Raw genomic sequence first — 27,443 nt, 5'->3', positions numbered from 1 at the left:
CAAAATTTGGCTTATGGTTTAACTGCTTACTATGAATATTTGTGATTTGCCATTCATGGCATATGATTGGTCACCTAATTGTATGTTGTTTCTTTTTCCTGATTGGATGACCTAAGCTTTATCAGTAGGTGGTATCTGGTTTTAGATTACACATTTCAGCAAACTTACACAAAATATTTCATTTATGAAACTTTTAAAAAATGCTTTACAAAATGCCTGTGGAATCACTTCCAGGGCAAATATTTATTTGTACTATGATGACAGTTTTTGTGTTCCATGAATAAAAACATATTCATGTGAATGTTCTCAAAAGAGTGAATAACGGTTATGAATACTAGCAAAGTGAATCAGCAGAGATCCTTTTGAATCCTACTTTGAAATAGTCACTCATCACTGTATTTGATTAATAGCAACATTAAGTCTTGGGCCAGTGGCAGTTTTAAGGTTAGATTTTTTGCAACCTGGCATAGGTAGAAACAGTTTCTTTATTCTACTGGAAATCTAATATTCCAGGCCTTCCAGTGAGATGCAGAGTATAGCATTCGTTTTCTATCCCTAGTCAGCCATCAGGTATCACTCGTGGAATTATTATTTTTGCAGGGTATTATCATGATGCTAATTTAACCATAATTCCTCATCCAAACAGTAACAAAACATTTATAAGCATTTGATAAAGATACTTACAAATGGATTAAACACAGAGGTGCTAGACACATATTGGTCGGCTCCAACTTTGTCAGGCAGGTATTAGCAATAAACCTTCCAAGAGTTTACCCTTTTATACCCTTTAATGAACAAGTGATGTTATTGCCTGATGCTAATTAGCTGAAACCAGATTTAGGCCGGTTTGGGTTAATTACTGGTTCAACATGCACAATCCTTTCTTACTTACTATCCCTCATAACTGGGGCCTCTTCTTCCTTCTATCTCAGGGGTTGGCAACCTTTCAGAAGTGGTGTGCCGAGTCTTCATTTATTCACTCTTATTTAAGGTTTTGCGTGCCAGTAATACATTTTAACATTTTTAGAAGGTCTCTTTCTATCTATAAGTCTATAATATATAACTAAACTATTGTTGTATATAAAATGAATAAGGGTTTTTTAAATGTTTAAGAAGCTTCATTTAAAATTAAATTGAAATGCAGAGCCCCCTGGACCGGTGCCAGGACCCGAGCAATGTGAGTGCCACTGAAAATCAGCTCGTGTGCCGCCTTTTGGCACGCGTGCCATAGGTTGCCTACCTCTATTCTATCTTATCAGTTACCTTTCAGGTCCAATTTTTCCAACTCAGCCATATTCTTTCAAAGCCTTTCCACAACTGTGAACAGACCTACACTTTTTATGACCTACAAAAAGCATATTTTTTTAAACTAACAACTTTTTATACACTTACACATCAACTTAATCACTTATAGATCACGTCTAGAAATTCATTGTGTGTATATATACAGAGAGAGAGAGAACATTTCATTCTGTCATTCATGGTAAGCATCTCATGGTAACTAAGAAAACCTGGCTTTGAAGGCACAGAGGGTGGTCTACATTTTCAACAATGATTTTAGGGTGACTCAATTTTTGGGTGTCCAACTTCAGAGACACTCAAAGGGAGCTACTTGTCAGATCAGTGGAGCATCCGCCTTTTGAAAATCACTAGTTGTGTTTGAAAATGTAGGCTTGTACTGATACCTTTTGAAGTGCTAAAATATTTCTTTTTTTCCTAAAAAGATCTTGGCAGCTGGGAATATGTATGTTTTAAGGAGTTATGTTGGGGGTGTGTGAAAGGGATTTGTCAGATTAGGGCTAAGTGTTAAGGTGTACGTTGCTGGTGATAAATACCACTAGGATATAACCTCTCTCTCCAAACCAGGTCTTTTAGCTCCACCTGCCTGCTTTGCAAGCTCGCTAATGGACAGTGAAATTATAGGCATTTGGATTCTCCAACCTGGATCACATGTGTCAGGTTAATTGCACTGGAACTGTGCACGGTCAGCCATGGGTTTCTTTAAGACAGAGAGAGGTATGGTAGTGTGCATCCCCACACCTGCCCCCTGCAGTGCAGTACACTTACTCATGTCTCTGACTCTCTGGATAGTCCAGCCAATTCTCAAAAAGCCTACACTGGATGCCAATAACCGTGAAAATTGTTGCTCTATGTCCAATCAAAAAGTGGCAATGACCTTCCACATATAGCACTGAGTGCAGTGCTAACATCTCAGGGTTCAAATGGGCCTGGCACAGAAATGGCTTTTGTAGCCACTCACTTGGGGGGCCGGGCGTAGTTCGCAGGGATCAGTCTTTCCATTCTCTTTTCAAGTATATACAGAAGACCCTTTAGGAGAGAATTTACTTAGGGCAATCATTCTAAAGCTTTCACTATGTGTTTTCATTTGTATTCGAAAAATTTACTGTACATTTCAGTTGCAAATAAATATATGCCAAATCAGATACCATCTTCATTAATGTGAACTGATCTATGGCAAGGGCCAATTCAGTATTTATTTTACTGACTGCCTTTGATTTGTAGATATGTAGGGTTGTTCCACCCTTCATGTTCCTTCTGTGGAAAAAAAAAATCTTTATATACAGTAGGATTAACTTTATATACCATAAATAAGACTACATAATATCACTGACACTTTAGAACTCAGGCATTTACAAAGGTCAGGATTGTTCTTCACTGATGTCTTTTATAGGAGATGATGTTATGCTTGTGACTGATACCAAATACTACAGTAAATTACCATGTTTTAGTGCTGAAAGATACCACTAAACATAGCATCCTCTTGTTAGTTGGAGAATGAGGATACCCAGAAATATTTTCAGTAATCTTTAAAGTAAAAGGAGATAATTGCAATGAAATTGTATTCAAACTTTCCAGGAAGGTAATTGTATCTGTTTACAAGTTTTGTGTGTTATTTACATCTCTCTGGAATAGTTTAATTATATTACGTGGTTTGGATTTTGCTACATTTTTCTTTCTGGCAGCAGCATTTCTTACTTTGCTTAAGGCAGCAGTATTCTCCAGAGCATTAATTTCTGTCATTTTGCATTGAAATGTTTGTGACACTGCCTGTCAATACACTCAGCTATCTTTGCTCTTTTTACAGCTATTCCATATCTGGATGTCACTCCTTGGTCTGTATTCAGATCACTAGCCACAGCCCTTTCAATGACCAGAGAGCAATAATGTTCTTCAAAGTCCCAGCCACTCCCTGCCCAAAAAAGAGCATCTAGATCTGGTTCAGTTCTAGATGGGGGGACGGATAGCTCAGTGGTTTGAGCACTGGCCTGTTAAACCCAGGGTTGTGAATTCAATCCTTGAGGCAACCACTTAGGGATCTGGGGCAAAAATCTGTCTGGGGATTGGTCCTGCTTTTAGCAGGGGGTTGGACTAGATGACTTCCTGAGGTCCCTTCCAACCCTGACATTCTATGAAAACCAAAGTGACATTTATTGGAAGTTATAATAGAGAAAACAGAAGGCAAAAAGACCTTCAACACCTGATAATATCTACAAAAAATACTGACAATAAGGTGCTAAACTTTAGTTACAGAATCTTGAAAGGTACTTATTTCCCAATATGGTAAAAATCTCTTGGCTTTTTCTCAGCCAAAGCTTTTCCTCACCTCTAGCATAATGTTTCATATTCTTCTTGGAGATGATGGCTTTTTCTAACCAGGTTTTAGATAGTCCATTCCTCTTTTCATCCAAAAGGTCACAAGCTTACAGGAGACATGAAATATTTTGTGTCATAATATGTATTAGTTTTTGATAACCAACATCCTTCTCTGTAAAGTTGCATAGGCAACCTTAAGTCTGGAATTTCCTAACATAAGTTCTTGACTTTGCAACCTTAACATTCCGTTAACATACATTTTTTGGGGTGCAATTTCCCAAGTGTGTTTAAAAAGAAAAAAGAAAACTGAACCAGAAATTCTGATTATTTTTTTTAACCATATTGATAACCTATTCCTTACCCTTCCCATTCCCAAACTTGGATCATCATACGAGTTTTGACCTTTTGATCGATAGCACAGACCTCTAGCCCTTGAGCTAATAGCATAACTAGTAGCAGTAGAAGGCTGTTATCTTCTGTGTGGACCACGCTCTAGATGAGGATGAGATGCACTGTTTACAAGTGGGCTTCACAACTATTTGCAGACAGCAGAGAAATGTAGAAATGCAGGACTCCTGGATTCAATTCCAGATTCTGGAGGGGACTGTATTCTACTTGCTACAGACCCTTCTGCCCCTGTGTCCCCACTCTGACCCCACCCTCTCTCCTCCTCCCTTTCTCTGCACCACCCGTGCCCTGCCTCCTGCCCTTTTGTGACTCTCCACCCCCTGAACACCCCAGCTCCTGTCCCCTTTCCCTCTGCCTTTCCTGCAGCCCCAGCCTGAAGTATGCACAGGGCAACTCTTCAAAGAATTTAGCTGCCAAAGTCAGAGAAGTCTCTACTGAAAGTGTGCCAACTGAGATTTGAAAGCCTCATAACTTGGCCAAATTTGGGCATATTCTCACAGGGATGGCACAAGGGATATCCCTGACAGCACAGCAATCCTTCTTCCAAATGTAAAGCCCTTGTTCCAACATTTGGAGTCCCTAGTGCTTCTCAACTAAATGGTTGTAAGAATTTTTTTTAATATAGGGGAAAACAGGTTATTTCGACTAATTTTGTTTTCAGAAACAACTGAACCATATTAGCTGAAACTTTCCAAAAGCAATTTAGCCTCAAGCAGAAACTGAACATGGAAACTTTCAGTTTGAACAGTTAATGTTTGGTAAAACTTCTAAACAACTGAAAACAGGGTCTTATCATGGAATGTATCATATAAATTGGACTATAGGTTCCACTGCCAGCTCTGCCTATAATCATATAATAATTAGAATATGTACTCCTCAAGAATTCATTACTTATAAGAATATAAGAATGGCCATTCTGGGTCAGACTAAAGGTCCATCTAGCCCAGTATCCTGTCTTCTGACAGTGGCCAATGCCAGCTATCCCAAAGGAAATGAACAGAACAGGTAATCATCAAATGATCCCTGTCACCCATTCCCAGCTTCTGGCAAACAGAGCCTAGGGACACCATCACTGTCCATCGTAGCCATTGATGGACCTATCTTCCATGAACCTATCTAGTTATTTTTTTGAACTCTGTTATAGTGTTGGCCTTCATAACATCCTCTGGCAAGGAGTTCCACTGGTTGACTGTGTGTTGTGTGAAGAAATACTTCTTTTTCTTTGTTTTAAAACTGCTGCCTATTAATTTTATTTGGTGACTCTTAGTTTTTGTGTTATGAGAAGGAGTAAATAACCCTCCCTTATTTACTTTCTCCAAACCAGGCATGATTTTATAGACCTCTATCATATCCCCCCACTTAGCCATCTCTTTTCCAAGCTGAAAAGTCCCAGTCTTATTAATCTCTGCTCATATGGCAGCTGTTCCATACCCCTAATCATTTTTGTTGCCCTTTTCTGAACCTTTTCCAATTCCAATACATCTTTTTTGAGATGGGGCACAATGGCACAATGATCGTTATATCTACTTCAGATGGGACTTTGATCTAGAATTCGGTGATGGCATTGTTAGATTTGTGTGCAGTAACCAAAATTAATTCTGTATTCTCTAGTTAACATCTCCTTTTTGTGCAAAACTGCATTAATATGCTAATGGGAAGTTGGCACAATGATAGTTCATTTATGCAATCAACTGCACAGCTCTTACTATAGGTAATTGAAAGTCCTAAATAAAGATTCCAAAACAATTAAGCTGTAGAAGTTGGTTACAGCTGTCATAGTTTCCTTTCATACATTTTATTTGGGTTCTTACAAAGGATGTGACATATGATTTTTGTTCCTCCCTTTTGGATACTGAAAAAAAAAATCAGCTACAGATTAGGGCTCTCAGTTAATCACAGTTAACTCATGCGATTAACTAAAAAAAATTAATTGTGATTAAAAAAAGTAATCGTGATTAATCACTGTTTTAATCGCACTGATAAACAATAGAATACCAATTAAAATTTATTAAATATTTTGGATGGTTTTCTACATTTTCAAATACATTTATTTAAATTACAACACAGAATACAAATTGTACACTGCTCACTTTATATTATTATTTTGATTACAAATATTTGCACTGTAAAAAAAAAAAAAAACCAAACAGTATTTTTCAATTCACCTCTTACAAGTACTGCAGTGTAATCTCTTTATCGTGAAAGTGCAACTTACAAATGTAGATTTTTTTGTTACATAACTGCTCTCAAAAACAAAACAACGCAAAACTTTAGAGCATACAAGTCCACTCAGTCCTACTTCTAGTTCAGCCAATCACTAAAACAAAAAAAGTTTGTTTACATTTACAGGAGATAATGCTGCCCTCTTCTAATTTACATTGTCACCAGAAAGTGAAAACAAGCATTTACATGGCACTCTTGTAGCCGGCATTGTAAGGTATCTACATGACAGATATGCTAAACATTCATATGCCCCTTCATGTTTCAGCCACCATTCCAGAGGACATGTTGATGATGCTCGTTAAAAAAATGTGTTAATTAAATTTGTGACTGAACTCCTTAGGGGAGAATTGTATATCTCCGGCTCCATTTTACCCCCATTCTGCCATATATTTCATGTTGTAGTAGTCTTGGATGATGGCTCCGCACATGTTGTTCTTTTTTTTAAGAACACTTTTCCTGCAGATTTGACAAAACACAAAGAAGATACTAATGTGAGATTTCTAAAGATAGCTACAGCACTCAACCCAAGGTTTAAGAATCTAAAGTGCCTTCCAAAATCTGAGAGGGATGAGGTGTGGAGCATGCTTTCAGAAGTCTTAAAAGAGCAACACTCCGATGAGGAAACTACAGAACCTGAACCACCGAAAAAGAAAATCAACCTTCTTCTGGTGGTATTTGACTCAGATAATGAGAATGAACATGCATCGGTCTGCACTGCCTTGGATCGATATTGAGCAGAACCCATGATCAGTATGGACACATCCTCTGGAATGGTGGTTGAAGCATGAAGGGACATATGAATATTTAGCACACCTGGCATGTAAATATCTTGAGATACCGGCTACAATGGTGCTATGTGAATGCCTGGTCTCACTTTCAGGTTACTTTGTGAACAAGAAGCGGGCAGCTTATCTCCTGCAAATATAAACAAACTTTTTTGTCTGAGCGATTGGCTTATAGGCTCTAAAGTTTTACATTGTTTTATTTTTGAATGAAGTTATTTTTTGTACATAATTCTACATTGGTAAGTTCAACTTTCATGATAAAGAGATTGCACTACAGTACTTGTATTAGATGAATTGAAAAATACAATTTCTTTTGTTTTTTACCATGTACATATTTGTAATCAAAAGTACATATAAAGGGAGCATTGTACACTTTTTATACTGTGATTATAATTGAAATCAATATATTTTTAAAATGTGAAAAACATCCAAAATATTTAAATAAATAGTATTATATTATTGTTTAACAGTGCAATTAATTGTAATTAATTTTATTGTGCAATTTATCACAAATTTTTTTTTAATCACTTGACAGCCCTACTACAGATTAACTAATCAAAATGTAAGTTTGTCATCCTTACCTCACCAGGATACAGAGGCAAATATTTTAGGTTTTCTGTAGTGCTAAGACCAGATGCATTTTTTGACAGACTCAGACAAATGATTTTATATATTCTGCTCTGGATTCTGCACTCATTCATGAAATATTAAAACTGTATCCAGTTTCTATTTTTCTTCAGGGAAGGAAAGTTTGTCAGTTTGAATGATATCCTATTCAATCTCCATATTTAAAAATAGCAAACATGAGAGGAAAAAGTAGGTTTTGCATCATTGTGGATTCATAAAATTACTCCCATTTAGAAGAGAAAATATGATGGTAGCACTTAAATAACTGCAGTAGAGCATATTTTCTTTCACTTTCTCACAATTTAAGAAACATACATATTTTCAAAAAATCATATTTTAGGTTGATTGTATTTGCAATCCATAGCTCTTTGGAAGCAGAGCAATATTTGAGAAGTCTGGGGATTAGATTCCTAAATGTATATGTCCATGACCTTTTAATACTGAAGACTGAAAAAAGACTAAAGAATGTAAAAGCTAATCTGCTGCTAGTATGGGATGTAAGAGGCTGATATTTGTACTTTACAAACGTGGAACATAAATCTGTGATAGTGCATATTTACAAAAAGTCTTTATGAAAGTTCAAGAGTGTGATAGCTTACATTTAAGTGTCCTCATTATTGGCTTGTTAACTGTTATCATCTTTTTAATTTCTCCTAACTGATTTCTTGTTACTTTAAATAGAACCATTTTTTTAAAATTGCTAATTGGTAGCAAAAGTATAAAAGCACTGGAGATATAAAATGAAACTTAAAGAGAGAAAGCATTAAAGATGAGTAAGTATTTCTGGCATTTGCAAAACGTGAATGAGGGTCTGTTTATGTTATGAATGCAAAGAGCTGAAGTGGTGGTGTTCTAAATACTACTTTTTGTTACTTTGCAGGTCCGAAGGTGAAAGCTCAAGAAGCGTCAGGTACGTGTTTACATTGTCATTTCTTCCTTCTATCTCACAGTCCCTACAGAGCTGGTTATTTTAATGAAACAGCGTGCTTTGGTTTCTGGCTTAATGCTCCAAGTAAACTGTGTTTTGCATTTAAAAAAGGCTTGATTTAAAAGCACAAAACAAAAGACAGAATGTTTTACTATCTTTTTTTAATTTTTGTTTTAAAATTGGTCCTATTTTACACAAGAATAAAAAAGCATGCTATAGTGATTGTGTTTCAATTAGGACCAACAAATAGACAAGCACAGTGTTTGCTGGCCTTGTTATCTAGCCACAACAGACTGCAAGAAGGTTTAGTTCAGACTTGTGTGTGAGAGGATTTTCTGTACCATAGCAAAACCAAAGACTGGGACAGCCAGGGAACATAATTTCATTGTAATTTCTAGTGTTTCTTCTTACCGTGTTGCATGTTGGCCATTACTCTAGCAAAGGAGTGCACCAACTCTTAGTTCTAGGGCATAACAGCTGTCAAATTCCATGTCAATACAAAATGTCCCTCTGCTCTCATGTTTGGTTGTCTTTTGTACAATCCTGTTCTTTTACATAACAAAAGAGAGAAACTTCTTAGATTTTCTTTAAACTAGTTTGATTTCATGGAGATCCTGATGCCCTGGAAGATGTTGATGGTTAGGGCATCAGACCTTTAATGTATGTAACATATTTTATAGTTATTGTCTTGGATTTGCCTCACACACTGAAAATATATTTCTCTTCTTTGTCATAGCTGTGAACTGTGGAACTCTTAGTGGGCATTTTAAATCAGTCAGAACTTTAAAAACTGCACACTTGGAACCTGTTTCTGCATTTCACTTGCATTCATACTCTTTTTAGCTAAAACGAATGTCTTGATGCACAAGGAATGCAGGCTTGGATCCATGATTGCTAGATCCAGAATGGCAGCCACAAAATCTCTGCCTAAGTTCTCCAGTTTGCTATTTCATGGTTACCATGTTTCCCCAACTGCTGGCATTGTAAGCTATTCCCACCAGAAAATCACCGCCACCAAAAAATCAACTCTAGGCTGCTCTGGTTTGGAGTATCTGCAAAAACTCACTGACTTGCAGATTAATCAGTTTCATATTTGTGTATCAGACACCAAGAGATTTTCTAAAACATGAGTGAAAACTCTGCTCAGAATCACGCACCAGCTCTCTGTGCCTTTCAGCTGATTGCTTAATTAGGACACTTTTCAATAAATATCAAATCAATGTGGAACTGACCTGCATGTGGAGTAGAGTGTGGAAGAAGCGGAAAGCATGTTCTGTGCATACAATAGGAGAATTAGAATAATTGGTTAGTAGTTAGGATTGTAGTGAAGGAGACATACGCAGATACACAACTCCCTTAAATTTAGTAATTAGCATGGCCTCACATTTCTAGAGTTGAAGAAGAAACTATTCTTAGTATGGTATATTCAGATTATTCATAAAAGAAGGAATAGATAGTTAGTCATAAAGCATTTGAAAACACATGCTATAAATGTGCTATCTACTGAATTTGTCCCATTTTAAATTTGCCTGAAATAAGGACTGAGTGAAAACTGAAAAGGGAACACAGAATTTTGCCTGTTTGTTTATTATGCTGGGAAGGGCCAGTATAAAGGCCCCCACAACTTAAACTCCTGCCTGGAGTTTCTTTAGGCTCCCTTAGTCGTCAAAGATATTATAGGTTGTGTACACAACAATATGTTGGTAAGTGCAATAAGAAATTGTCTGAGTCCAATGGCCAGGCAGTGGAGTTTGACCACTTTGATAAATATTTATAATATGCACGTTCATTTACCCATACTCTTCCTATTCATTGCAATATTGGTCTGCTTAGGGAGAAAGTTAAAAAGAAAAGCCCAAAATAACTAAAATCACATTGGGTTATATTCTGATCTCATAGGTTGAGAATCACTTTGCTGAAGTCAATAGAGTTACTCAAGACTTACCGTGATGTACCTGAGATCAGATTCCTGCCCATGATGATTTCCTTCTTTGGCATTTTGATTTTGTTGATTTGCCCTTCTTTGACTTAGCTGCTGGCAACCATTTTCATATTTTATTTGGTGATTGGAAAAGGATGATCTGCTATTTTCATATGAAATCACAATAGAGAGCCTATTCTACCTTCAAGTGTGTGTTTACTAAAGGTTCAATTCCCCTCTGCAGTCTAGAGGGTGCAGATAGAACAGATTCCTCTACAGTGGGGAGCTCAGTTAGTCTCCATGCTGCCTTCAAATAAATACATATTTATCTTTATAAAATACTTTGTCTGGGCCCATCCCATGCTCTGGGTATGAAGCCCATAAATTAGAATTATATAGTGCAAAAACCAAAAACCAAAAGAACTTGACAGTAAGTATTCACCAGCAACTATAATGACGATAATAAAATAAACCCAAACTCTTCAGCCCTCAGCACATCTTTTCCCCTAATGCTTGGGAAAATAGATGGGATCTGTAGCACTCTTGGAAGACTAATAAATCCAAGCTTTGGTGGACTGGAGTAAGGGACTGAGTTGCAAAGTTGGGGAATGCCCTGCCAGCAACATCCTGCTTCTTATAGCAAAGGGGATGTCTAGACTGAGCATCTTCACAGAATGAAGCCGTGACAGTACAGCACAGAGAAGCATTATTTCAGATAACCAGATCTCAAACCATTTAGTACTTTAATGGCAAACACTAACACCTCGAATTCCTCCCAGAGGATAGGTGTAATGTTCTTTCAGCATGAAATTCATCTCCACACTAGCACTAGCTTCAGTTTCAGAATGATTTCAAGATGTAGCCCCAATCTAAAACAGGCCAGCACAAAGGGTGTATTTAGAAATAGGCCAGAGCTAATATGAATCTAATGACCAGAAATCCTGGCACTTGGGGTGACAAAGGGGCAGCATTTGCTATTTCAGCCCATGGGGTATATTCTATACCCTACACAGTCCACTTATGCTGAGATTTGCAGAGTGGGTAAATTTTAATCCAAAATGGCTTTATACCCTTTTGCCTGTCTGTGTTCGTGCTTTTTTTCCTTCCGATCGTACTACTTTCGCTTTGCTTTGTTTTCCACAAAGGCCCACTTTTCTCTCTAGGTAACATCTTGAGCTTGTAGTCAAGTTGCTTGTATTGTTTTGCTTCTTTATTACTTCTTTCATAGTGCATAGCTCAAGGTGCAATTTAATCATCTCAAATGAGGCGATGAAGGCAGTTCAGGGAGCAGCACTTCAGTTTTGTGACAAGAAGAAATAATCATTTCTCTACACAAATGAATACATCAGTGAATGTAAAAATGCTGGTGAGATCAATATGCTGACCATAGCATTCGTCAGCTTCTTCTGCCAAATTGTTCTCAATAGAATCCATGAAGTAGAGTAGAGAGGCAAGATGCTGCAGTTTGGTGGCAATCCAGGAATAAAATTCCCAGTGTGAATATTTATTGGACAAATAATAGATACTACTAAGGGATTTCATTCAGGGTTTGTTTGATACACTTATAGATAATAAACAAGAAAGAGGGCAGTGGCTGGAAATTCATACATGTCAGACTCTTACTATCTACAGTACACAAAGAAAATGGCAATTTGTACTAATAAATGTACCATTTCACGAGCACCGTTTTTGCAAAGAAAGCAAAAAAAATAAGATGTTTGTAGGATTGGATAACTAATAGGATTGATAATGAGACATGGTGCTGCCTACCCCTAGGTCATCAAAAGGCATTAGCATCCCCTGCTGTTTAGTGACCTAATGTATGCTGAAGGAGTCTTAATTGACTTCCTTTTGGAATATTGTCCAAGTTATAGCAACCAGTACCATAATTAGCTCTTATGTTTGCAGTCTCAGCAAATGGACGTGGAAATTGTGAGTGGTAGGGGAGCTGGGCTCCTCTTCCTCCTGTAAATGTGCTCAACGTAGGTCAGAGCTGAGGCATAGTGGAGTGTGGGCTAATTAACTCCTGTGACTCTTAGTTCCTTATATTAACAGAAGGATGGATTAATTTAGTTGGCTCAGAGGCAAGTTTAATACATTAGTACCAGTCTTGTTAATCTACCATATAAAATTGAATACTAGCAGGTTTTTTCTTATTTACCAGTATGGAATTTTCCTTCCCCTTCAGTATAAATGGGCTAAGAAAGGATTCTGGACAGTTACAACAAAGCTACAAATGAGTGTATTTTTGCAATAGTATCAGGAACTTTCTCCATTTTGTTAACTAATAATAATAATAATAATGGAATAGTTGACTTAAATGCAGTGTTATGAAATTCAAATGCTTGGTAAGATTTGGACTCAAACAATAGATTATTTCTTTTTGGGGAAGGAAATGAATACATAGGAGACAGTAGTCTGTGTCTAACTTACAATATGTTTATTATTTTTATTATGGTCATTCCTGTAGGCCCAGCTGAGATTGGGACCCCATTTTGCTAGTAGTTGTACAAACGCCTAGTGATAGCTGGTCTGTGTCCCAATCTGCTTACAGTCAAAATAGGACAGAACAGATAGAGGGTGGGAGGAGAAAAGTCTCATGGTATGTGGTCAAGTATCAGAGGGGTAGCCGTGTTAGTCTGGTTCTGTAGAAGCAGCAAAGAATCCTGTGGCACCTTATAGACTAACAGACGTTTTGCAGCATGAGCTTTCGTGGGTGAATACCCACTTCTTCGGATGCAAGTAGTGGAGATGTAATAATCCTACTACTTGCATCCGAAGAAGTGGGTATTCACCCACGAAAGCTCATGCTGCAAAACGTCTGTTAGTCTATAAGGTGCCACAGGATTCTTTGCTGCTTCATGGTATGTGGTGTTTTTTCTTAAAGCCCCAGCTCCTGGAGTCATGTGAATACATCAGAATCTCAGCTTTAAAAGTAACAAATTTCTAGCTGTCATGATTGTAGAGAAAAGCTTGAAAATCTGAATTCTGGTTTGTTTTTATTTTTTTTATGTTGCAGAAGGCAAATAAAAAGGATCCTCTAAATTTTCTTCTAAAATTCCCACCACCAGTGGAGATGTACTGTAAACAAGATGCTGGAAGCTTCTGACATTTGACTACTATTCTCCAACCTGGCTCAGTCTAAATCTAGATGAGACACTTAAATCCACCAAAGCTATTGGCTGCCAGTGTCTTGTTTATACTAGAAAGAGCTTAATCCAAGTCTGATCTAGTTCACACTCAGGGCCAGTCATGCCGCCATCTGTTCTGGGAATGCAGGATATGTAATGGTGAGTTAAAGCCACTTCAGAAACTGAGCAAACACACTGGCTGTAATCATGGCTCTAAACACACTGCTATGTTAAATACTGCAAAAACAAAACTTGTATAACTAGGCAACCTATTTAATTGCTGAATGTTAGCAAGAAACTCCTTTGAGCAATTTCTTCATGACTTCCCACCAGACCAGGGATTGAAAAAAGGAGTGTATTGGTGTCATTCTTTGCAAGTTATCCATTTACCAGAAGGATCTTTATTACTTTTGTGAAATGAGTTCTGCTTCTGCTTAACAGTATGCTTTGAATGCTCTGACAGCACATTTTGTGCCTAAAATTAAATAAAGTAATTTTCCACCTGGAGATAGTTTAGGTAACTTCTCATCTTTAATAAGAGAGTGTTTACCTTCTAAAACAAGTAAAACTTGCTAGTCCCATCATTGAATCGATAAAATTACTTGATGAACAATACTGTGTAGAATGTTAAATATGAAACCTATTTAACTTGCTATTTGTCAAATGTGGTGAGTTTGCTGTCATATTGATTTTTAGAGCATATTTGGTTTAGAATCCTAGGTCTACAGTAAATATAATCCTTTCTCTTCTTTATTGTAGGGCTCCCCCACCCCACCCTAAGAAATTCTGAAATGTAGACAATGTATTTTACCTCAGTGAATTTACCTCTGGGCACTACATTTTTCATAATTCTTGTTGGAAAAACAAACCCTTTTAAAAAAGGTAGATGGGTTATCTTTAAAAAGAACCAAAGAATCCCCACACAACTAATTTTAGTCCCCCCACATTCAGATGACATCAGAGTACTTGTGCCAGTCTCTGTGGATGTGTAACTCCAACAGACCCTGGTTGTCGGGGGGATCAAACCTGGGATCTCTGAAGTTTTAGTGCATGAGCCTTTACCGCATGAGTTAGAAGCCAACTGACTGTTAGCTAAGGTTGTAGAGCAAATCATTAATCTTTCTCTCCAAGTGGTCTTGGTGCCACTAGATGGGACAGAACACCACACTCAGGAGGTTTGTGGGTTACACATGTCTTGGGTTACATGGGTTACAGATGCACTGAGCTGCAGTATAAATACTAAAGAGTTTTGCCTTGATAGATGGTCTTTCTTAGATATTTGGTTTTGAAGTACTTACTTATGTTTTGCACATGGAATGGTATATCACATAAGATTATTACATCTGAATAGGGCACTTTTGTTGAGTTGCTTGAATTTGATGATCAGAAGTTCCCACAGCTAGATACAGGAATTTGATGGTCAGGGTCACTCTGAAGACACCTGCTCTTCACACTCCAAACAGGCACATTAAAGGAAGTATATGACCGTGTACCTCAGATGATCACATGATGGTGCATATGGAAAAACAGAGTGGTCTAAAAAGTCATCAGGCCCCAGCCAATACAGGACTTTGTTTCATTAGTAACATTTACTCTGATTTTACTTCAAAACAATTCAAAAAAATAAATAAGTCAGAAAGTCTGTGATCTTACAGTCCTCATTTATTTTAGTACGATTCATGTGACTAGACCCTTCACTTCGATGGTGGTTCTCTTTTTCTGTGTGTTCTTCCATGTCAATAAAGATTGCCCATAACTTGAAAGATCACTTCTGGCAACTGAACTCAGTTAAAATACATTCTTGTGATGTTAAAATGTAACAATATTATAATATCAGTTTGAGGTTATTTATAGTGTGTTATTACAGTAAATGTGGTCTAGATATTTAAATTAACTAAAGCCATTAAAATAGATAGTGAGAAAGTTTACTTTCTCCAGGTAATAAAGGTGTATACATGGATCTATGAAATATGTCAGTCCTTTTAATTAGCTGTGCCTTTTTTCATACAGCTGTGAGTAGAAAATGCAATTTATTTTGAGTCATTTTAATACAATGTGACAGAGCTCAGAATATTTACTATGAAAAAAGTAGTATAAACTGTCACTTCAAAGCTTAGCGAGACAAGGGAGTGAGGTAATATTTTTTTATTTGGCCTACTTCTGTTGGTGAGAGGCAAGCTTTCAAGCCACATAAAGGTCTTTCTCAGGTTAAGGAAAGGTACTCAGTGTCACAGCTAAATACAAGTCACATGTGCTAACTACCTATGCTAAATTATCTGTTCCATCAAGGTATTCCAAGTGTCACAGATGAATACAAGATGTCAAGACCATGGTTCCTTAGAATATGTGCTAACTATGTATGCTAAGATATGTTTGATATAGTATTTAGCTGTGACATTCTGAATACCTTTCCCAGACCTGAAAATAAGCTCTATGTGGCTTGAAAACTTCTCTCTCACCAACAGAAGTTGGTCCAATAAAATAAATTCCCTCACCCATGTTTTCTCTTTAATATCCTGGGACTGACACAGCTACAACAACACTGCGTACTTCAAAGCTTGTAAGAATAGCTAAAGCAACACCTCAGAATGAAAAGGTATTTTTCTTACCTCTGGATTACATAGCTGAATCTTCAATAGCTCTGACAGGCAACAAAAAGACAAAGAATTCAAAAATGTGTGTGGTGTGGGGATTTCAAAAGAGGAGACTTACACTGATTTGAAGATGACAATTACGTGAGTCTTTCTGTCAAGCAAGACTGTAAAAGAATTCACTAGCAGCACTGTTATCTACCTTAAATTTTACTTTGAGAAGTTATGTGTACTCCCCCCGCACCCAATGTGTGTGGCTACACTGCAGTCATAGAGTGTGATTTGTGTAGACATACCAGAGCTAGTTTGAATCTAGTGAGCTCAGGAACTAGTGCAATGAAGCCATGGCAGCATGGGCTTCATACTGGGCTAGCCATCTGTGTGGGTCCAGGCAGGCTTATACAGACTGCACTGAAAAGCCCATGCTGCCACAGTTTCACTGTTCTAGTACTTGAGGTAGCTAGATTAAAGCTCTCTTGGGTACGTCTATGCCAGCTGCAATCACACCCCCATCACTTCAGTGCAGACACATGTTGCGAGACATAGGGCCAAATCCTCTCTATTCCACTGCAGGAACACAGAGGGGCTCTAAAGAGGGCATAATACTTTTTCCCACCTTCAGAGAACTGCAGGGTGGTGCAGAGCTGATGTACCCATTCAAAGCCATCCCACCACGTAGCCGCTGGTGTAGTAACATAGCCAGTGAAGTAGATCTGGTCTAAACGTTTTCAGTGAAACATTTTTGAAAACCCAGGTTCATGTCAGCCTCTTTCTCTTTGGCCCAGTAAATATTTAATTTATGTATACAGCATGGAACAGCTCCGACAGGAGAGATTGAGACAGACTGATTCTATAACCCAGTTGTTCAGGCACTCACCTCATGGGTGTTGCCAGCAGTGCCCTTCAGAACATCCACTGCAGCAACCTCACAGGGTCCTTGCTGTGCTGGCCAGCATGAAGGGAGAGGATGACCGGGACCTCACCCCCCAGCCCTTTTGTCCCCTTTCAGGCATCTGACACCATGGGGTGCTAGGAAGGAGCAGGGAGTATAGTCCCCATCGAGTTCCTGTGCAGGAGGGCAAAGGTAGTAGGGAGGGGCTGGTGAGAATTGGGCCCTGAGAAGGAGTTCCAGATCTGAGCCAAAGAAACATCTAACAAGAAACAAAGCAGCTCTGCACAGTTATTTTACTTTTTATTGATTTATTTATTTAGAAGGACTTTATTAAAACTCAGTGTCTGCTTGCAAATCAGTTTCAGGTAAAATAAAGGTATACAGAGCCACACCATCAATGTCATAGTTTAGGGGTGAGTCATGTGAATGTTCAGTTACTATGTTGTCTCTCTGATTCACTGACTGCATGACAGGAACTGTCTGTGGCTACTTTAATTGTGACATACAGACTTTTCATATGGTATTTATGGTAACCCTAAAAAATTAACAAAATTATCAAAAACTATTAATTTTCTAAACAGACTCTTAAGCACCAACATTGAAAAGATCAGGTTGACCCTTCAGCTTTACAATAGACAGGAGAACATGCTGAGTTGCTTCATATTAATTTACTTGACACTTTTATTGTTAATGGAGATAAAATGGACAGAATAGGTACCTGATTTAAAAAATATTCTAGATCTTTATGAAATTGCTTATACCTTTTAAAATCTATAAAATACGTATAATATAATTAGACTGAAGTTTATGAATGGTATTGCAATACATTCATTTTAAAATGTTGTCAAAGCTTCACTAGTGCATTTTATAATTAACAATTTCTCTATTAGAACCAAATAAGTTTTTTTTGTTTGTTTGTTTGTTTATTTTTTTTAAGTCATCAGAAAATAAGCTCTGGGTTGACACAGGAGGGTGAGGAGGAGAGGAAATGGATTGCTTCAGGTAATAAGGTTGTGAATGTAGTTTTTAAAAACCAGTATACATTGAAGACACATTGTATCATGCAATTTGCAAATGTATTTAATGTGTGTACTGCATATATATATACATGGCATACAAAAATACATGACAGTATGTTGTAAAGGTTTTAATACCTGGAATTCAAGATGGTCACATTACTAAGAGGAGATGAAACCACAAATTAGGTCATCCCAAACAAGTGCTAATCTAATCTTTATACCACACCATTAAGTGTTCTGTATATGCCAGGTAATTTAACACAAAAGTGTTTCACAAGTATGTTAAGTGACAAAAATGTTGTGAGATAATTATTTATATCCCTCCACCTGTACCTCAGTTATCATGGGCCCGATGCTTATCTTATTTACATCCGCATTATGCAGGAACAAGTGGAATTAGAATTGTTCCCCAGGTGTCTAACTTTGTGGCTTCTAGGGAAGGAAAAATTATAAGTAATACATTTTAGAAATCTTAGAACAACCTAACAAGAAACCCTAAAAGCATAACTCTACCCTCATCCTTCCCAGTTACACAGTTCACTAGCGCAGGAATGTCGAACACAGATGGACCCTACAAATTAGTAAGGTCGTAATTAAGATTTTGCATTAGATCATGAGAAATGTGGTGTGCGAATTGTGATACTGTATGTATTGGAGGTCTCTGGAACTTATTTATACAGGACCCACCGTCTATCAGGGAAAGTGGTAAATGTGATGTGTTAGTTACTGTTTATTACGAAGGAAGCCTTAATGGGGCATTTCCTTGCTTGCAAGGGTTTGTGTGGGTAAGTGTTCCCCTTAATATCATTATATGTTATCACAGTAGCACTTTGGGGCCCCAATGGATATCAGAGCCCTATTGTGCTAGGTACTGTACAAACACTAATTAGAGACAAGTCCCTGACCTGAAGAACTTAGTGAAAATAAACAAGTCTGACACAGGGAATAGGGAACAGAGGTGCAGAGAGGTGAAAGCAACTCACCTAAAGTAACAGAAAAGGTCTGTGTCAGAGACAAGCCTAGAAATCTTGTTGCCTGCCTCCCACCCCAATGCCCTATTCACTAGAATCACATTGTCTCTTGGCTTTTAATGAAGCTTTTACTTTGTCAGAAAATATATAAGATACATGGAGGGCCACCACATAATATGTGCATCTTTAATCGCATTGAATTTGGAGTTTGATAATTAGATGTAATGGTGTGTGTGTATATTAGCTTTAAGTATATGCAATTACTTACAGAAGTGCTGAAGTATGAAGATGCCAACATATTCTCTAATAAGGGTTCTTAAAAGGTGAGTAATGTTTTCCCTGTGAATCTCCTAATTAGAAACACACATCTCTTCCTATTAACATTTTAAAATTAGATTAAGCTCCTATTAATACATAACTGTAACTAAATATTTTCTCCAGTTCTTGGAGCCTATCAAAATAAATTAGCCATTTATTTATTAGCGCCGTCTTGGACTGGTGTATGTCTTTATATACAGGGGAGATAAGCTAAAATTGGATCTCTAAGGATGCAGCTGATTTTTTTTTTTTTTAGCATAACCTTTGTGTGCTCCAAATACCCCCATTAACCTTAGATATTTTCCATTGGCCTTGTTTGGTGTGTATCTGCTAAGGACCTGTCACAGTGGTGGATCCACATACATATAAGCACTCATGATTCAGCATTTTTTTCATAATACAACTTCACAATATCAGCTAGAATTCATAAGCTGCACAGACATAGCCCCAATTTATCACACCCTCATTTAATATTGTACATTCCTTGACAACAGTAGAGATGCCCCAGTTTTACACTAGTGTTACAGAAAGCAGAATTTGGTGATTTTTGTGTTTTGTAGAAGTGGAATGGGAGTCAGGACTTGAGCTGTGTAAATGTGATGGGTTTCACAGTTTGCATCCAATCTCACTTAATGGGAATTTGCTTCCATTAACTTTCCCTGAACTTTTAAAATGGAATGCATGCAAAAAACTCAAAATTTACTCAATTGCAGATGGGCTTAAAATAACATTCCTTTACAGTGCTGGAAACCAAAATACAGCAGCAACAGTACTGTTTTTAGTCACTTGGAAATGAGAACTAGAGAATGAAACTAACTGTAAACAAGATTTTCAAGAGTGTCTATTGGTGTTAAGTGCTGTAACTTTTTGAATGCCCAACTTGAGACAATTTAAAAGGGTGCAATTTTCAGAAAGCACTGAGCACCCACTCTCTGAAAATCCAGCCCCTTTAAAGTGTCTTGGGTTGGCCATCCAAAAAAATTAACCAAGCAAAATCACTAGACACTTCTGAAAATCTTGACCAGAAAGCAAAATTGCCAGTCTAGTGTCATTGTTTAAGCTGAGTGAAGTTTAACAGTTAACAAATCGCATAAATAATTTAAAAGATTAGCTGTTTTAAAAGCTTTTGGATTTAAGGAACAGATCATTAGGAATATAAGAAGAGCTTAAAATTATTTTTATATTGAAACTGTCTCTTTTAGTTTTAATAAAACTATGATTGAAAAAACAGAGGAAAAAATAACCACTGATGTAAATAATAATGCATGTTTGGATTAAACAATCTAAACAAAAAACTAAAAGTCAGATAAGCTGTAGTTCTGGCACTGCACTGGCCAAATCATGCCACTACCTGAGAAGTTGTAGCTCATGGCTACATGGTAATATGAGGTAGCAGGAAGAAGAAAGAGAGAGAAAATAGCTTTTTAACCTGATTACCAGCCTCCAAATTATCTGGTAATGCCTTAAGCATATTGAAGCACCATTCTGGATATTAGAATTCTTCATAATAGGACTAAAAGCCTCAGATACTATAAATGCTCCTAAAATAATCACAGCCATAGCATATATTATGTTTTGGTGACAAAACACCTTTTGCATGAGCTAAGCTAACTCTCATCTTATTTTCCCCCTGCATATTACTACATTAGGTCCAATTTGTAAAGAAATGCAACAATAGCAAGTGTTTGATATGTACATCGAGGGAAAATTTGTTCCAAATTGACTTGAGAATATATTTGATATGGCAGTAGCTCCAAAAAGAGCTATAAGCACATAATCATTTTAATGAAATTGTTGGTTCAAGTAATGCACATTATCATAATAATTTAATGTACAAAACAGATTTATATTTGTACTGAAAAATAGAGCTGTAACTCCTGTTAATATTCAGCATCATCCAGGTGGATAGACTAGCATTTGTAAACTCTGCCTGGAATTTCTGCTATATGAAATAGACAGCTGTAATTTATGAAAGTTTATAAGGCCTGGATCTGGAAAGATATTTAGGTATCTAATCCTCTTTGAAATCAATTGAGGATCTGGGCCTAAGTGTTGATCCTGCTCACTGAATTATCTTGACTGATCGGTGGTTGTCCAATGTACAATCTTAAAGAAAAAAAACTAACCTCTGTAAGTGGATTCATATATATTCAATGTAAATAATTTTAGGCCCGATCCTGCAGTCCTTGCAGGAGGTGTCCTTATTTGTGAGTAATCACATTGACTATAATGTAGGATAAGGCCCTTTACCTGTGTGCACAGTTTAATCTGCACAGTAGATAAATCCTGTGTCTTTACAATATGCTCAATTGAGTGATTTAAGTAATTTTAATTTCCTTGACATGATTTCATTTTTCCAGGACAGACAGCACTCTGAAATACATTTGTTTGCCTTGTTCTGAAATTCACACAAAGCATTTGGCTAAAGCTGAAGTGACAGAATGCGAGTGTAGAAACAGAAGAAAAATTAGGATTTCTAGTCCAAGAGTATCTTTCATGGAATAGGATGTGGTGTACTTCATAATGTTCCCTAGAGCTCTCTATTGAAGCAACCTTTACAGCCTCTGTAGAACTGATCATAATTACTTAGGGCAAAATCCTGTCCTAGCTCATACAGTGAGGGGGAACCAAAACACTTTCCAGTGCGGGCGGACATGCTTTGGATGTGCTCTACTGCTCTGGCTCAGCAGGAGCACTGTGCATCCTTGAGTAGCTCTTACTGCTGTATACAACATACCTGCTGGCTGGCTGGGGAGCTGGGTATATACCCTGTAAACTGCAGAGTTAGGGAAGTTATGCACTAGCCAGCCCTCTGTCTTCCTTGAATGCTGTGAACAGATCCTGCCCTGCTGCATGTAATTAGGGAAGGTGCTCCTTATTCCCTCTATTCATTTGACTTCCAGAAGAGCACAGGGCACGATGTAGCCTTGGAATATAGTGCTATTTGTTATGGTGATATTGGGACAGACTCTCTATGGTGTAAGGTATATGCAACACCTAGAATTCATTTGGGGAGCACATGGGAACTGACTGCATAATTGGCTCATTGTATTTAGAAAGCGATTGAGAGAAACAAATATGTTGACACAAATATAAATACAACTGCAGCCTTGGTTACAGAAGTGACTCTCATTGAAATCCGAGCTAACAAAAAGATATGACCCTCTGAGCTTGACTTGTTTATAAACAATTTATAATCAATGTCAGATAAAAGTATCTATCAAATATGTTAATAGAGACTATGATTATTTTTGTAGATAAGGAAGAGGAATAAAACTGATTTTAAGAACAAGTTTAGACAGTTTATTTTATTCATACAGCGTACTGAGCAGATGGCAGTCTAAACTGAGCAAACACATCGGCACCACCTGTCTATGTGCAATTGCCATGACTGTGCAGGTAAAATGGTCAGTTGTATGTTGTACACGCAACAAGGTATTTGTACCTGCAGTAGTGGCAGAAATTTGTGTGCACACTATTGTTCATGCATTTTCTCAAATGCAGTTCAGAAAATCAGGACTAGAAGGGAGAAATATCTCTGTGATAGAATTCTATAGTGTGTTTCTTGTTTCACTTCACAGTTTTACTCTTATTATTGTTAGAAGGCTTTTTTTTTAAAACTGAAGAGGTAAAGGGCAGGAAAAATTACTGACTATGCAGGAGTATTTAGCCACCTTCTGAGTTTATTAATTTCTTTATTGCCTTTATTTTATATGAATTTGTATTCTAGGCATCTCAGTGGCTAACAGTTTAATTAAAAAATGATCCTGGGATTAGAGTTTAAACATGACTTAGATATTTTGTTCATCTTCTGAGCTGTTTTAATGACACTGTTGGAAGGATTCCAATAAAAGTGTAATTGGAAGCAAATTGAAGATGAGTTTGGTAAACTTCATTTTGTAAGAGCCCTGAACAATGTAACATTTTAATACAAGCATTTCCCCTGGCTTTCTATGTCTGTACTGCAAAAATATAAAGCTTGCATTCTGGTCAGTTCTGACTATATAAAATTAGTTTATGGGTAGTTTTTAATTTGCCTTTAGAATCAAGGTTCAACAGTTACTATCCAGCATCCTAACCTGAACAACTAAAGCTGATACTAAAAATGTAACATATCTTGAGCATCAGCCTTTTCTAGTAAGTTTGGGGTGCAAGGCAGTGAATGGTCTGGTCTCTCTCCTTGCTCCCCATATTCATGAGCTGATGAAAAAGGAGTCCATTCTTTCTCATGCTCTTTCCTTTCACCCTTAACAATGGGTCCCAGTAATCATTATCTTCATCTTGGTAAGATTGTTTGAGCAGACTTTGTACCTGGTCTGGTAAATTGTTATGGCAATTTAGCGAAGATGGACTAGGTTGATTATCTTTAAATCTATACTATTTAAAGTATAGTATAGGCTAGGGGTTCTCAACCTTTTTCTTTCTGAGGCCCCTACCCCCCATGGTCAGCGAGTGACGCACCGTCTTGGGGAGGCTGGCTCCTGGCTGGCCCTGCCTCTCCTGCCTCCTCCCCTTCTGGAGCCCAGAGGCCCCCCCTGTGGCTGCTCGCTCCCCTGCCCCCCTGAGCACCGGGCGGGCAGCATGTGGCCCCTCCAGCCTCTCCCCCCCAGCAGAGGAAGGGCAGCTCCAGCGCTGGCAGTCCTCTCTCCCAAGTCCTGGCTGAAGACCAGTCGTGGCTGCCCTAGCCCCAGCCCCTGCCCCAGCACACTTCCCTGAAGAGGAGCATCCAGCCTGCCTGGGCTGGGGCCAAGGGGGAAGGGCAAGTGGGAGGGGCCCTCCACGCAGAGCATGGGTGGGGCCATGCCGGGCTGTTTCGGGAAGGCATAGCGTCCCCCGGCCTACGATACACACCGGCCATGCCTGCTCCCAATATGCTATAAAAATCCCATGCCCTACGTGGGCCACAACAACTGTTTTTCTGCCTTTGCAGTAGATTAAAAGACGGCGTTGAGGGGTAGCGAGCAGATCAATTGCCCAGGGCCTCACAAAGCTAAATTGCTCAGGCTTCAGCTTTCAGCCCTGGGCCCTAGCAAGTCTAACACCAGCCCTGCTGTGCTATTGGCTCCCTTCGGAATGTCCAAATAAACCTCAGATTTCAGCAATTGGGCACTTTCACATCTTTTTGTTTTCTCATTTACCTGTCCATAAATGCAGCACTGCAGCTGCCCGCATCCCACTTGAGTGAGACTTCTCCACGTACCTTGGTGACATCAGTAACCCTTAAGGTCAGGCTGGAGATAGGTAATCTGCATATGGAGATAAGGACATTCTTTTAATTTTCCTTCCAGTAATACAAGCAATTATCTCTGATTTTCATTATTTTTATGTTATACTTTGTCAGCTATGAAATAAGAAAATTACAACAACGCTAGTTTATAGATAATTCTCCATATTAACCTCACACCCATGGGCTTACAGTACCATATAGGCAGAGACCACACTCTACTGCTGGTATGATTATCCCAGGATATATCATTGGAGAATACTGAGGGAACTTTCATTGGGAATTTGAGTAACTTCAAAAGAGGAAATATAATTTGTTAAGTGAATTCTCATCATGCCCAGTATAAGTGGGCATTAAGTTTCTTATAGGCAAATTAAGCGGTCTTTATTTAAAAGAAAAAGTTCGGTTCACCTTTAAACTATTTCTGATTTCTGTATTTTAATCCCTTAGGTATTGTACTGTGTTTGAAGTCAAAATCACAAGGAATAAAGTTGTTTATATTCAGGTTAACTGGATTATAACTAGCAAAGAGTTAACACATTGCCATTTTATGAATAAGATGTAAAATGATCTTAACACTTGAGTTCTCATTTTCCCCTTCCCTCTTGAAAACATTTTTTTCCCCCTAGATTTCAGGTTGTTTTAATCATAGGGCTCAGTCCTGAGCGTAACAAGTGATATACTAAGAAAGGGCCATTCCATTCCTGAATATTGTTTTACTCTAAATATCTGTAAGTGTATAACTCACTGTTGGTGGTCTGAATATCCCTTATGCACCCTTATGGAAGTTAATAACATTTTTTTTCTATTTCTAATCACTTTTCCCTCCTTGTTATTAGCCTCTGAAAAAAATGTCTTGGGTCATCAAAGACATTTCATCAGACATTCAGAACACATTATTAATTTGATTCAGCCTTAGCCTTATACCAACAGCAATTTGATTAATCCTTATAAAGGAAATAATATATACCGGTCTTGCTAGGTATACAGATCTTACTGAAGAAAAGCAGGTAGGTAATATATTGCAGGTCCTGAAGGAAGTGTTCTGGGACTATATTTTTTTTAAAAGTCACACACAATACCAAAAATAATTCAGATGAGTGTAATTAGTATAAAAAATCAGCTTGAGCATTTCTCCCAAGCATTATATGTTCCTTCATTTATGGCAATTCATGCTACTTATGGTGGGGGGGAAAAACAGCTTAAAAAGGTGAAGAACATTGACGTGACGGTGAGTTACCATGTGTCTGCTTACAATTTACCATGCTAGTGATGGTTTCACAGTGGACCTATGAAATCTGGTTGTGCTTCAGGTGTAATTTAATTGGCGGTATATAAGCCAGAATCACAGCAGTATAAATGCCAACAGAGCTGTGTAATAAAAGGAACTAACTACAATTTGTGGGATTATCTAAACATTTACAAACAAATCCCAAACATTGTGGTTTGCATTTTATATTAAAAGGCACAGAGTGTGAAATTATTCCAGCTAAGTAGTAAAAATATAGGAGCAAGCCATTACTTTCTTAAATAACAAAGATAAAAAACCATAGAGTACTTTTGAAAAGTAATACTCTTCTTTTCATTCAGAACTTATTGAATTTCTTACACACCAGTGGAAATTAAATAAATAGAATTACATGAACTATCCCAATTACAGATTGCAAATGAAATAATATCCTTGCTCTAACTGCTTTCAAAGAATGAGCCTTTCCGGGGGGGACAGGAAAAGAGGAGGGCAGAAGAGGAGAAAGAGCTTAAATATAGTGACTCTCTGTCGCTCCTTCATAATCTTTACTTGCATGTGTGGTGAGCAGTGAGAATAGACTTGAAAATTGATCAACCAAGAGCTAGCTTGCAGATGAGAGGTAGTTGTGGGGCTAATAGATTGAGTAGGGAGTGTGGATTTGGGAGACCCTATTCCACCTCGGGACCCTATTTCCCCACTGCAGGATATAAGTAACTCCCATTGAAATGAACGGGCATTACTCAGATCATTTGGTTGGTGTGTAGGGTCCATTGCTGAGATCTTGTCGCTGACTGGGATGAGGACAATCTAGCATAGTGGTCGGAGGGGGCATAAGGCCTAGCGGTTAGAGTGAGCATCAGTAAACAGAAGCTGGAGCTGAGGGTCAACCTGGAAGTCAGGGCCTAGATACCAGAGCTGATGATCAAACTAGAGTCTATAGTCAGAAGTCAAAGTCACAGGTCAAGCCAGAGGTCAGGAACTGGAGCGAGCAGAGTAGCAGGCAAGGAGGGGTTCAGGGCAAGGCAGAACAGAGGCAAGGCAGGAGCTGGCACAGTGGTGGGCGTGAGCACTGAGCACCCAGCGAGGAGCTGCTGCTGGCTTAAGAGCTGGCCTGCTGCCCTTTGCATTAAGTTCTTTCTGCTGTTCCTGTCAATCAGGTGGCAGGGCCAATCAGGCAGCCTGCTGTGAGCCAGGTGTGCTGATGTGGCTGCCTGGAGATTAGCTCTACTACAGACCCTGATTCCTGACAGATCTATCTCCAGGTTGATACTTCTATCAACGCCATCCCTGAGCAGGAGTATTAGAATGGGATGTTCCTGGTTACAGATGTCTACATCTTGCAGCAATGAACAATTTTGTTTCAAGTGATTTCCCACAATGTTCTTGTTGGATGTCATTTTGTGGTTCTATCTTGCTATGTAAATAAAATTGCAGATTTTCCTTTCCTCTTCTATGGGGTGGATTAATTGGAGGAAATGGAGAGGTAAGAACTCTTTCATGCATGTATTTGTAGTTTGAATGAAATGAAGACTGTTTAGGTT

General features: G+C 38.1%; 1 protein-coding gene across 3 annotated transcripts in view; it reads left to right on the top strand.

Annotated features, from left to right (window-relative positions):
- The window catches only part of IQSEC1 (IQ motif and Sec7 domain ArfGEF 1), a 679,444-nt gene that overhangs the window by 209,714 nt on the left and 442,287 nt on the right, over positions 1-27,443 (top strand). For all 3 annotated transcript variants that reach the window (XM_039547792.1, XM_039547791.1, XM_039547793.1), the window contains exon 2: positions 8,539-8,568. In XM_039547792.1, coding sequence (XP_039403726.1) covers positions 8,539-8,568 — 30 coding nt within the window. The remainder of the gene's footprint in view (positions 1-8,538; positions 8,569-27,443) is intronic.

Source organism: Mauremys reevesii, linkage group 7, assembly GCF_016161935.1.
Source record: "Mauremys reevesii isolate NIE-2019 linkage group 7, ASM1616193v1, whole genome shotgun sequence".
NCBI classification, from domain to species: Eukaryota; Metazoa; Chordata; order Testudines; family Geoemydidae; genus Mauremys; species Mauremys reevesii.
Note: the sequence above shows the minus strand (reverse complement) of the source record. Positions and strands in the feature narration are given on the sequence as shown.